Source organism: Rattus rattus, chromosome 12 (genome assembly GCF_011064425.1).
Source record: "Rattus rattus isolate New Zealand chromosome 12, Rrattus_CSIRO_v1, whole genome shotgun sequence".
Lineage (NCBI taxonomy): Eukaryota > Metazoa > Chordata > Mammalia > Rodentia > Muridae > Rattus > Rattus rattus.
This window is the reverse complement of record NC_046165.1, coordinates 91,098,904-91,113,006: the sequence shown is the minus strand read 5'-3', so window position 1 is coordinate 91,113,006 and position 14,103 is coordinate 91,098,904. Positions and strand designations below refer to the sequence as shown.

Below are 14,103 nucleotides of genomic sequence, written 5' to 3'. Positions count from 1 at the left end.
CTTTTCTGCTACTCTTCACTCACAAACACTCGCTCCTCAGAATTCCCGAAGTTCCAACTCAGTTCCCTCAGTTCAAACATACTGCGTGGACACACTGCTTAATTCTTAATGCTACAGAGTCACTGGTTCTCAATCTGGGAGGTCAAAGGACTCATGGGGTCGCCTAAGACCACTGGAAAACACAGATACTTACATTATAGTGCAGGGCAACAGCAAAATTAGTTATTAAGAAGCAGTGAAAGATAATCTTATGGTTGGGGGTCACAACATGAGGCACCGTATTAAAGGGTCAGAGCGTTGGGAAGGCTGAGAACCACTGTAAGTGGTAAGTACGTTGGGACGATCGTTGCAAGCCTGTCTTTGACTTGTTTTACAGGGGATCGCTGATTGCTGTCTGTGAAGGAACAGGCGGGTGGGCAAGCTGCTTTCATTTACCTACTACATTTCAATCTTAATTCATTTACTTCATGTGTATGGGAGTTTGGCCTGTGCATATGTCTAAGAGTAGCTGATCCTTTGGAACAGGAGTTGTAGACAGTTGAGGGTTCTGGCTGAGCCGTTCTCCAGCCCCTGGTTTTTATTTATTTATCTTGAGATAAAGTTTTGCCTGAAAGTTAAAGGTCAGTGTAGACCATATAGTCCCCTTGCTTCTGCCTCAGAAGTGCTTCAGGATGTAGTCATGCGCTGCTAGGCCCGTCTTGCTAAAGCATTTCGTTTTGAGCTAAGACTCCTGGGAAGTCGCTGATGCTAGTGTCCAAACCTTTCCAAAAAAAAAGGAGAGGGACAACCAAGTTCAAAATAAAAGCTAAGTGTGCTTGGTATCAGCTGATTCTCATCATTCTTGGAAATTGAATATTAAGTAGATTGGGGGAGCTAGGGAGGGAAAGGAAGGAATATAAGATATTCACATAAATATATATACACACATTTATATTTCTTGTTAACTACATTTTACATGGCAGTGCATTTTTACAAGAAAAATGTTTTCTTTCCTTAAGAACTGAAAATAATTTATCCTTATTACTAAAGTACTCAGGGAGAACAATGGTAATATGTTCAAAAGCTAAAACATTAATCTACTTGCACTTTGTAATCAAACACAGCATCCTCTTTATTGTCCCTATTAAACAGAAGTGCCTTAGCTGGTATTTCTATCAGATGAACACTTAGAACATGGATTCTGACATCTACCTTATTTGGTAACATTGAGGTGTGGAGTTACTTGACTTTGCATTATATGCAAATGCAGCTTCATTCACCCTCACTGTTAAACGCAGGGCAAACATCAGTGTCACATGGGGTAGCTGTTCATTTATCACAAGTCCTTTACAGACTGCTTCAGTGAGATACAGAGCACACCGAGTCACCCAGAGCCACCTCCACCCTACAGTCCTATCAGGACAGATCTGACAAGGAACTTGGCTTCTAGCAGTTACTGATCTACTGTGGTGGGCTTCACTACCTTAGTATTTGCTGAAACGAATGTAAGTGAACGGGACTGATTCACAAACAAAAGAACGTTTTTCGACCTCACGTGGCCATGTGGCAGCTTACAGTTTTCTCTCCTAGATAGGAAAACGTTATTTAATAATCTACAGGAAGACCTAATCCAATGTTGCTAGCTTGTAGAATCAATCTTTATAGAACTGTTAACTATGTGTAAGATAAACTTCAGTGTGAGCACACTCACAGCTGTGTGTGGCCGTCACCACTGTCCACGCATGCCCTGTGCCACCGGAATCCACTGTTCTAATGTTTGTCTGAGACTTTACTTAACCACCCCCACATGGTGCTGGGTTTGAATGGATGGAATTTCCCATGGTCAACAGTCACTTTCCCTCAGCTGCACCCCCCTCAACCCCAACATGGTGTTGGGTTTGAATGGATGGAATTTCCCATGGTCAACAGTCACTCTCCCTCAGCTGCACCCCCCTCAACCCCAACATGGTGTTGGGTTTGAATGGATGGAATTTCCCATGGTCAACAGTCACTCTCCCTCAGCTGCACCCCCCTCAACCCCAACATGGTGTTGGGTTTGAATGGATGGAATTTCCCATGGTCAACAGTCACTCTCCCTCAGCTGCACCCCCATACCTACAGAAGAACCCAATGGCTGCTTGCTACATCTGGCTCTTTAGGCTTTACTGAATGTTTTCAAGATATTCATAAAGCATTTGTATGGAAGTTTCTTTTCTTTGGTGTTTAATAATATGCCATTTATATATATATTAGAAATCTTGCTCATTAAAAATTTGATTTGCAGCTGAGCATGGTGGCTCATACCTTTAATCCCAGTGCTTAGGAGGCAGAGGCAGGCAGATCTCTGTGAGTTCAAAGCCAGCCTGGTCTACAGACCAGCAAGGACATAAAGAAATGCTGTCTCAGGTGTGTGTAGCTATTCTTGGCCATGAAAGTATTTAATTTTTGATTAATTCTAATTAACCTTTTATTTTTACACGGTTGCTTTGCTTTAGACACTTGGTTTTTTTTTTTTTTTTTTTACAGCGAAGACCATTTTGATATTATCAACATTACCTGTAAATATAAATGTCACTTTGGGGGATTATTCTTTTCTGTTTCCCTAAGTCTCTTCTCTGCCAAACTTCAGCATCAATCAATGATAAATGCCTTTATATATAAGTTTAGTCCTTTAAAATTTGCATTTATTTATTTATTTGACTATTTATTTATTGCACGTGCACACCAGGCCGCACATGTGGAGATGCCAGGGTGATCAATGTAACAGAAAACTTCCAACATTCATAAAGGTTCACCGATACGGCTGGCATCACATGAACATTCAGTTAATGCCCCCCATTCTGTTTCATGCATTTTAAAAGTTTCCCTTGATTGTTAATGGGAGAAAATGCATCACTATTTAAAGAAGAAGCTGTAATAGTTCAAGTGAAATTCCACTGTAACATTTTCAACTATGACATACAAATAGTTAAAAAATAATCTCATTAATAAATAGAATGAAGAGCATAATATCAACATTTACTCATAATTTATTGACTTTAAATACATACAGATAGAAGATTTTAAAAGTGAGAAAAGAGTTTTTTTTTTTTTTTTTTTTTTTTTGGTTTGTTGTTTGTTTTAAGTCTTGGTTGTGGTCATAGTTGTAAGTCATATATGCATTTATGGAAGTGAAAACTGTAGAGTAAGAAGGGTGAATTTTTACTATATGTAATTTAATTCCCAATGATTTAATCTTTAAAAAATATTTTTTACTAACTAGCTATTCCTTAGGAAATATAGAAAATACAGTGCTAGAGAAATTCACATTGAGTGAATTTTGTACAATTGTCAAGGACACTTACCCAAAATTTGTTTTTTTACTTATACCCAAAATTATATTGTGCAATCTTAAACCTACACACAGTCCCAAAACCGACAAACTATTTTTTCTTTGATTTTTGGAGATAGGATCTTAGCTCATGTTTGTCTGAAGCAACTCACCGTCTCATTTCCAAAGAGGATGTCAACATAAGGCATGACTTCCATCAAGGCTTCCTTGAAGAACTGGCTAATGAACGGTGCAGACAGGTTCAGAGTGAAGGTCCTGTTGTTCTCGGCAGCATAGCGAGCCACTTTCAACACTGACTCCGGGGAGACGGTGAGAAAGAAGCCCTGGACAACAAGAGAAGGAGATGAAATTAGAACGGCAGCTCGATGGTCAGATTAAGTGAGAATGAGAGGAACTGTGTGCTTGTTCAGGAATGCAGAAATAAAACCTTAAATTTGGGATACGTATCCTTGACAACTATACAAGATTCACTCAAATACCAATGCTTGTACGAATTTAGTTATAAAATCCACAGCAAAATGGCTGTGTTTGTGTTTAACTAGAAACATCTTTATCATGTGAGCAATATATGTTTGATACATGCCATTACTGCACAGAAACATTTCATATTAGATTTTATATATGTGCTACCAAGAACACATGGAACCTATAGAACAAAAATACTTACAAAAATAAAACATAAATTTCAGAAATACGAATGGAGGCAGATGGACTCCTAGCTTCTTTTCAGTGGTTTAGACATAATGTTTATAAAGAGAATAGTTTGTATATTACCTTAAAAATACTTTAACTAAATTTATTTGATTTTATTTTCTAGTCTTGAGATGGCATCCCCTACGTTAACCAAATGAGGTCCTGGAGAACTCCAGAAGCCTAGAGATTGCGGGTGTGTAACAATACCTGGATTTGTTAATATTTATATTTAGTTATAATTTCTACATAATAAGAAAATAATCCAGGGCTATAACATGAAATGAGTTTGAAAGTTATAAACCAAGTGGATTTAACAGATATCTATACAACATTTCCTCCTAAAACAAAAGAATATACCTTCTTCTCAGCACCTCATGGTACCTTCTTCCAAACTGACCATAGAAACTGACGGTTAGAAAACAGGCCTCAACAGATGCAAGAAGACTGAATGAATCCCATGCGTCCTATCAGATCGACACAGACTAAGGCTGGTCTTCAGTAACAACAAAATGTCAGAACGTCCACATACACATGGAAGCTGAACAACGCTTTACTCAATGACAACTTGGTCAACGAAGAAATAAAGAAATTAAAGACTTTTTAGAATTTAATGAATATGAAGGTACAGCATACTCAAACTTATGGGACACAATGAAAGCTGTGCTAAGAGGAAAACTCATAGCTCTGAGTGCCTCCAAAAAGAAACTGGAGAGAGCATACCCTAGCAGCTTGACAGAACACCTGAAAGCTCTAGAACAAAAAGAAGCAAATACACTCCAGAGGAGTAGAAGGCAGGAAATAATTAAACTCAGGGCTGAAATCAACCAAGTAGAAACAAAAAGAACTATACAGAGAATCAATCAACAGAACCAGGAGCTGGTTCTTAGAGAAAATCAACAAGATAGATAAACCCTTAGCCAGACTAACCAGAGGGCACAGAGACAGGATCCAAATTAACAAAATCAGAAATGAAAAGGGAGATGACATAACAACAGAAACTGAGGAAATTCAAAAAATTATCAGATCCTACTACAAAAGCCTATATTCAACAAAACTGGAAAATCTGGAGGAAATGGACAATTTTTGAGACAGATATCAGGTACCAAAGTTAAATAAGGATCAGATAAACCATCTAAACAAGCCCATAACTCCTAAAGAAATAGAAGCAGTCATTAAAAGTCTCCCAACCCCCACAAAACAAAACAAAACAAAAAACAAAACAAAACCAAAAACAAACAAACAAACAAAAAACAAAAAAAAGGCCCAGGACCAGATGGGTTTAGTGCAGAATTCTATGAGACTTTCAATGAAGAACTAATACTCTTCAAACTATCCCACAAAATAGAAACAGAAGGAACATTACCCAATTCGTTCTATGAAGCCACAATTACACTTATACCTAAACCACACAAACACCCAACAAAGAAAGAGAACTTCAGAACAATTTCCCTTATGAATATTTACGCAAAAATATTCAATAAATTTCTCGCAAACCGAATCCAAGAACACATCAAAACAATCATCCATCATGATCAAGTAGGCTTCATCCAAGGGATGCAGAGATGGTTCAATATACGGAAACCCATCAATGTAATCCACTATATAAAAAAATCTCAAAAAGAAAAACCACATGATCATCTCATTAGATGTTGAGAAAGCATTTGACAAAAATTCAACACCCCTTCATGGTAAAAGTCTTGGAAAGATCAGGAATTCAAGGCCCATACCGAAAATATAGCAAAAGCAACATACAGCAAACCAGTAGCCAACATCAGACTAAATGGAGAGAAACTTGAAGCAATGCCACTAAAATCAGGGACTAGACAAGGCTGCCCACTCTCTCCCTACTTATTCAATATAGTACATGAAGTCCTAGCCAGAGCAATCAGACAACAAAAGGAGGTCAAGGAGATACAAATTATAGAAAGGAATAAGTCAAAGTACCATTACTTGCAGATGATATGATAGTATACTTAAGTGACCCTAAAAATTCTAACAGAGAACTACTAAACCTGATAAACAACTTCAGCAAAGTGGCTGGATATAAAATTAACTCACACAAATCAGTAGCCTTCCTCTACTCAAAGAATAGCAGCCTTATTTATAATAGCCAGAAGCTGGAAAGAACCCAGATGTCCTTCAACAGAGGAATGGATACAGAAAATGTGGTACATCTACACAATGGAATATTACTCAGCTATCAAAAACAATGACTTTATGAAATTCATAGGCAAATGGATGGAACTAGAAAATATCGTCCTGAGTAAGGTAACCCAGTCACAGAAAAACACACATGGTATGCACTCATTGATAAGTGGATATTAGCCCAAAAGCTCAGAATACCCAAGATACAATTTACAGACCACATGAAGCTCAAGAAGCAGGAAGACCAAAGTGTGGATGCTTCAGTCCTTCTTAGAAGGAACGAAAATACAGGAGAAAATATGGAGACATAGTGTGGAGCAGAGACTGAAGGAAAGGCCATCCAGAGCCTGCCCCACCTGGGGATGCATCCCGCATGCAGTCACCAAACCCAGAAAACATTGCTGATGCCAAGAGGTGCGTGCTGACAGGAGTCTGATACAGCTGTCTCCTGAGAGGCTCTGCCAGGGCCTGACAAATACAGAGGCAAATGCTTGCAGCCAACCATTGAACTGAGAACAGGGTCCCAATGGAGGAGTTAGAGAAAGGACTCCTTGAAGGAGCTGAAGGAGTGTCCAACCCTATAGGAAGAACAACAATATCAACCAACCAGACCCCCAAGAGCTCCCAGGGACTCCAATCATATACGTAGCAGAGGATGACCTTGTCAGGCATCAGTGGGAGGAGAGGCCCTTGGTCCTGTGAAGGCTCGATGCCCCAGTGTAGGAGAATGTCAGGGCAGGGAGGAGGGCTGGAGTGGGTGGGTGGCTGGGTGGCTGGGGGAGCACCCTCATAGAAGCAGGGGGGGCAGGGTAGGGGGTTGCCAGAGGGGAAACTAGGAAAGAGGATAACATTTTAAATGTAAATAAAGAAATTATCCAATAAAAGATTAAAAAGAACAATAGATTCCCCATAGCAAAACAAAACAAAACAAAACCCAAAACAAAACAAAAAAAACCCCAAAACCCCAAAGATGATGTTTACATAATTTTTTTAAAAAAAAAATATGGTTTTATTGTTGAGTAGAAAAATCCAGAATAAAACTAGAGACATATTGTAAACCAACGTTTCCATGAAACCATTTGAATCATGAAAAGTAAGTTAGAAGAAGGTTGTGGTTCTAATTACCAAGGGAGGGAGTGTGGGCCAATAAGAGAACAGATGAGAGCAGACAGGAAAGGGGAGAACGGTGGAAGGCAAACACGGAGACTGTGCGGAGAAATCTGACAGGGGATGAGGGAGGCGCTGGGCAGACACAGGATGTGACGACTGGAGAAAGGCACTTACTGCGAGAGTGAACTACAGAGGGGTTGAAGGACTGGGGAGAGAACCAGGTAAGGAATATCAATCAAGCCCAGAGATTGTCAGTGAATGTTGATACAGCCATCGGAAATTTACTGATTACTTCTGGTGCACCAGGACCTGGACTAACACCTTCCAAGTTAGTGATTATTGTGTAACGTATGGCCTGTATACTGCTCATCACTCTCATTTAATAAATAACTCGATTTTGATGAGAGAGGGAGTGAGAGGACGGTTCTTTACCAGGGGTTACTGTTTGACAGAGTGTGCCATGCAGCTCAGGCTGGCTTTGGCCTCCACATTCTATACTCTTCCCCCATGTGCTGGAAAATGGGCGCAAAGCACCCCGTCTAGCTTCAGAGGACAGATATCAAGCATGCATTTGACCATTCCTTCTTTTCAAAGAAAGCAACCCGGTGAAGAAACAGAAGGAAAAACCAAGGGAGGTTCATCAGAGCAAAGAACCAGGGGAAGGGGCTGGTTTCAAACTAGGCACAAAGAAGAGAAAACAATGACAACATGCAAGAAATGCCTTTAAAGGGCTGTGGAAATCCCAGGCACAGTCTTGCACAACTCTACTTCTAGCACTTGGTGGGCGGAGCCTGGAAGATCGCAGAGTTCAAAGCCAGCCTAGGCAATATAAATGAGACCCTGTCGGCCTCAACAAACAAACTAGTTACAAAGTATTGTGAAGTGTCAACTTGTAATTGAAAGGCTAGTCACTCACATCATAGGCGGACACAGAGCTTTGAAGAGGGGAAGAGAGAAGTAGACCTCTTCCCAATGAGTTTTCTAAAAGAATAAAGTTTGGGGTAGTAGTCACTTGTATTTGGCTCTGTTTGTGAAAGGAGTTCTTATGAATTCAGAAGAATTAAGAGACTTTTTAAGCTGCATTCGTGTTGGGGTTCAGGACACTGTGCACTAAGATGTGGTGGTACCTGGGACATAGGAGAGAAGTTCAGAAGGTACTTCTATGGGAGAGTTCCCATTTTACCCGCAAGTAGGGTACAAGAGCCTTACTCTAGACTCCCGTCCCCTTCCTGGAGGTCAGAAACAGTCTGGAAAGACAAGGTCAGCTCAATGCTATTTCCTTACCCATCGTTTGTTACCATTAGATATTACATCATATCCTCCTTGCCTAATCTTGACTCTGTAGAAGATTATTTCTTCAAAATTTTACATAAAAGTTTCTCCAAAGCCGTGAGACTCCGCTTCTAAATGCTCCCATGACCCCCGAAAGTCCGAACACATGTGTTGTGCTATCGTCCTCTTGTGTCCCATGAGTGTCAGCCATGATCCTTGCAATGGCTATCACCAGTGATGCTTCCTCCTGGAATAGCATCCTGTTTTCTCCTTTGGAAACTCCGTGCCACTAATTCCTAACCATGATCCAATTATTCTAAAAGGTAATGTTTTAAACGCTGTTAAAAAAATATTCCCAGCATTCTTTTCTTTAGACACGTGCCACTTGGAAGTATGGGCGCCCCGGCTGCGTTCCCTGCTATTGCAGTCTCTAGGAGAATTAAATGAGGCGGTTTATACAGCATCTGCCTCTGCAGTGGTCTACCCGCACTTTTTTAGTCTTTTATTTAATGAGAAGAGTTTTAAAGCTTCCCTCTCTCATTTTTTCTCCAAACGGTTACAGCATGAAATAGAAACCTCCCAGAGCTAGCATTCTGCCAGCTGTGGATTAACCCCAGACAGCCACAGAACGGTCTATATAAATAGTAACCTGGTCAAATGATTAGGCTTCTCACCAATTGCAGACTGAGAACTTGATCTGTGCTCAAACACACATGACCATAGTTTAAGTCACAGAGCGGTCTGCCCCCGGAGCCTAAATCTGGCCTGATTCCAAATCTGTGTGTGCTGTGTGTGTTTCCTTAAAACATAACATAACAGTATTGTAATATGCGTAGTTCATATTTGATTTTTGGTGAATTTCATACACAGGCAGAAAACATTAGCTTCTAAATGAGTAGTACACGTACAACTTAATTATATTTTAAAACACTCTCTTACTTTGTAAGGTAAACATCACAATTCAAACACGTTGGGATTTGTGCTGTAAGAGGCAGAGTGTGTTAAAAAGTGTGCCAACCATAACTTTTCCTCCCAGATTTATAACCTTTGCTGAGAAGCGGACTCCGGCCTACCGCATGACCCAGAGTAAAAACAGTACCTCTACAAAAGAATCGTTCTGTTCATGTCAGGTTTGTAATAAAAGTAAGTCAGAAGTCTGTGTGTGTGTGCTCTAGAAAAACACTCTATATATCCAGCAAAGTCTTGGGCTTTTGTAGTTAGGGATGTCAGTTTACACAGTTAGCTCTGAATGTCTCTCGAAGCAACTTAAAAGACAGCTTGTTTATTTACAGATGGAAAAATGCTTATCAGGGTTAAGCATCACAGGGAGACATCCTCATTCACTACAGACAAAAAGGAGGAAGATCGGGGTAAAAGCCATTTTAGCAAAGCTTGACTAACTGCCTGGAAATCTTAACCACTCTAAGCGACTTCTCAGGGTATATTAAATATAGTAAAAAAAAAAATACACAAAGACAAAAGGAAAACAATTGTTTCCCCTCTTCACCAGTATTTACTTCAATTCAGTCATTATTTGGGATTCTTCTTAAATGTCTTTGCCTGAGAATGTAAGATTTGGAATGATACCCATTGCCAGTTACTTGTGGTATGAAACTTACACGTGTGTGCACACAGACACCTATGGAAGTACACGTTTTTATTGATTCAAACGAAAAGAGAACGTGGGGGTGTTGTCGAATACCTGCAATCCCAGCACTCAACAGCTGAGGCAGGGGGTTCAGGAACAGTTCCATTATTGTGTTCACAGAAGCTTCAAGGCCAGCCTGGGCTAAACAAGACCTTGCTGGGAACAAAATCACACAAGCATGCTGAGTGACAGTGACTCTGACCAAATGGACACACGAAGACAAACTAGGGTGAGAAGGGAGAGCTTCTCTGGGATACTCTGATCAGGGTATTGTAAGAGGGCAGAAGCAAACGATGTCATTTATTTACTGGGACTCACTGGTGTCTACCCAGTCCTAAAGCACGGACAGGCACTAAAGCTTACGTGGCAGTTGAGTGGTTCTGCATCCTTCTGCAGGTCACATATAAACAGCAAGCAAACGCTCAGGTTGGCTGAATGCTAAGAACTTGTAGCTTATCCCCAGACACATACCCATATGAATTCTAGGTTGACTAAAATGTTTTTTTAAATATATAGAGACTCTATCACAAAAGAAAAGTAAATATCATACTTCTGAAGTATGAAATTATTTCCAAGGACAGGACTAAAGAAATAACTTGTCTTAGAAATGTTAAAATCCTCGCTCACTCAAACAGAAGACTGGGGAAGGTAACAAAGGGTAAATAAATACATCCACTCTGTAAAGAACAGGGAAAAGTAGCTGTGCAGGGCATACTGTTCTGAGTCTGAGTCTGAGGTCATCCTAGGTTATATCTTGGTCCCATTAGACCAGTCTGACTCATGTCCCTGAAAAGAAATTCCTAGCAGACAAAAGCTCTTTTTTAACAATCAAAGAAACAATGTTTAAGATGGTGAAACCTGGAGCTGAGATCAAGCTTGAGGCCTAACACATCCAGGCCAGCATTCTGTCAGTGAGCAGCAGTCCCCGCCTGAAGCACACACACAATACTGCTGAAGAGAGTAACTGACAGCCTTAGGAATGATCTGAAAACACACAGGGAATGCTCAACAAACCCATAGTCTAGACTCAATAATTCTTCTGACAACTTGCTTGTGTGCTGGATCTGAAAATCTCCCCATAGGCTCACGACTTTGAACATGTCACTTCCTCCTGGACGTGCTGTCAACACGTCGGGCACAGGCCTATCTGGCAGAGAGAGGTCAGTAAGGACAGATATTTGAAAGGTACACCCACTGTATTCTGGCCTGCGCTTTCAGCTTGTGGGTTTCTGAGTAATCAAACCAAACCAGGCCAAAACAAACAAACAAAACCCAAAGCAAAACGAAACAAAACCTAAGAAACAGGACCCCTTTAACTGGGAAATTTTATGTTAAAATAAAATACATTATTAGCCTGCCTTTTGAAAATGTTTGAATGTTGCTATTGTATTTAAATCACATGGTAAGTAGTTTATAATATCTCTAGGGAAAAGGGCTACTGTAGGAAATATTTTGCAGACATTATAAACGATGGGAGCTAAGGCGTAAAGGGAAAATGGTTATGGTCCATATTTGTTTAGTAAAACACACCACAGAAGCAGTATATGTACTGTTAGTGTGATCAGAAATTATTACATCAATGGTAAAATAAAGAAATAGCTGGCAGTGGTGGTGAATGCCTTTAATTTCAGCCCTTGGGAGGCAGAGGCAGGAGGAGGATCTGAGTTCGAGGCCAGTCTGGTGTATAGAGTGAGTTCTAGGACAGCCAGGGCTACACAATATAATGAAACCCTGTCTTAAAAAAGAAAAGAAAAGAAAAGGACTGTGAGGAAGATGAATGAAGAACAGAGATGGGAAGGCCTAGGTATGCAATTTATCTGTTGCTACTAATCTATTTTAAACATTAGTGATACGGTTAATTACGCTTGAGATAAAGACATTTAAAACAGAATTAGTTTGTTCTGTTGAAATGACTACACAATCAGAAGATATTTATAAATACTGAGAATATTAATTCAGTAAGCAAGAGTAAGTACAGAAAACTGGCTGGGGATAATTCTACATTTCTTCTTGTATGAGGCTCAAAAAGGAAGAAGCTGAATGTGCAATTAGTGACTTCAGTAAATACAAACCACTATTTACAGAAACAGAAGGAACAAAAAATATATACTCAAAAACAGAAAGAGAAAAAAGAACAACAGAGTCCCAGGAAGCCTAGACTAGCACTACGGAGGGAAGAAGGCGGAATGCCAGATGCCTGTCTCGAGATATACCACTGTTGTCTGTTTAAAGAACATAATTAGACTGTTTTCAGTGCTGTAACTAAGGTGCCATGGTAACATCAGTTGGAGAGCAGGGTTGTGAGAGTGAATAAATTACAAGTCAAAAATAACCAACCCAACACCCAGAATGCATGCTTTTCTCCTCTTAGTGGCTGCTGCATGTTCTGTCAATCTCCCAGAGATCAAATAAAAATCACGACAAACCATAGTTCATTGCTGCTGTAAGGATAACCCTGGTTTTGACAACCATTAAGGTAACACATAAACCATTTACAGTTTCCATACTGTGATGTGTAGTGTTTCATGTGAATGACAGCGACTGAACTGATAAAAAGTAACTACAAGAAACACACTAGTGAACGCTGTAGCTTTGCCACAACATTCGGAACGTGACGAGTCACAGGGACAGAAGAGAACGAGTCCTCAGTCTTTCTGCCCGAGCAGACCATAGGGACCATGATGCAACCACCCATTTCTCAAATATCTGTGGCTTTTCAATGACTAAAATACCAGCAACTTTAAGTGTACCATGTTTACCATAAATGAAGAAGCCAGTTTTCTTTGATCACACGAAGTTCCTCAAATATAAACACATGAGCACCCAAATAACCAAAACAAAGACATAAAGCAGGAAGCAGAAAGGCGTTGTCAACGGAATATGGATTCTAGGAGGGCAACATCTGTGAATATTTAAGCTCACTTTGCTGAAAGAGAGGATATGGGATATCCTAGAAGTCTGTTTGAGGGGGAAATATGGGGAAAATGTACAACAAACTGAAACACACCTCGAAACACTATGTAGTGTAAACACCCACACTAAAAACAAGGCCACACGGTCTGGGGAGACGGCTCAGCACCTGAGATTGCTGCTCTGGCCGTGGACACTCGTTCAGTCCCAGCACCCACACCCACACCCACACCCGTCTGTAAGCTTGGCTCCAGGGGATCAGGTGACTGGCCTTTGCAGGAAACTGAACTTAGGTGCTCAGATCAAACATACAATAAATACTCTTTACAGTTTTATATAAAAAGCCTCCAGCAATCCAACAGTTTTCAAAAGTTAGTGATAGGGATCAGGAATGGTATGGAGAAGTAACACGAACGGGAGCTGTAACCAGGTCAAGTGACTGCAGCTCAGTGAGACCTCAGGAGTGAGACCTCAGGAGCTGGATTCTCTCCACTCCCTGTGATTGAAACTGAGGACTCTGGCTTTCCTTCCCCTTCACTGGCCTTGAACTTGTGGGAGGAAGTAACCCCAGTTAAAAGGAGCTTGCTTTTAAGTTTTGCCGACCTGCCCCTCACTAACTGTTGGGCAGTTAAACATCTCGACACCTTACTGTTCTCATCTCTAGCCTGGGCATCACAAAACTTCAAGGCTGTAAGAATTAGATCAGAACACAGCGTAATGCAAGACACTAGACTATGAATTTAGGCATATGCATGCTGTATTAATATATTACCATAGGAATACCAAGTATTAAAAAGTGCCCTCCCTCCCTTAGGAATGACAAGTTCTTTTTACAGCCGTCAGTTAAAACGCTAAACAAAAATGTGCTCTTTAGCTGAGGCCCTTTGAAATATAAATACATAAAACAAACCCCATCATTCCCTTTCCAGAGACTCTCCAAGCCTCTTCTCTCTTCTTGATTTAATCATCCCATGTCCTGCTGACAGATTAATCACCCTAATCATTCTTCTTTTCC

At 40.4% G+C, this 14,103-nt stretch overlaps 1 protein-coding gene across 2 annotated transcripts in view; it reads right to left on the bottom strand.

Moving 5' to 3' along the window:
* Window positions 1-14,103, bottom strand: part of Adk (adenosine kinase) — a 382,119-nt gene that overhangs the window by 114,959 nt on the left and 253,057 nt on the right. For both annotated transcript variants that reach the window (XM_032917960.1, XM_032917961.1), the window contains exon 7: window positions 3,463-3,633. In XM_032917960.1, coding sequence (XP_032773851.1) covers window positions 3,463-3,633 — 171 coding nt within the window. The remainder of the gene's footprint in view (window positions 1-3,462; window positions 3,634-14,103) is intronic.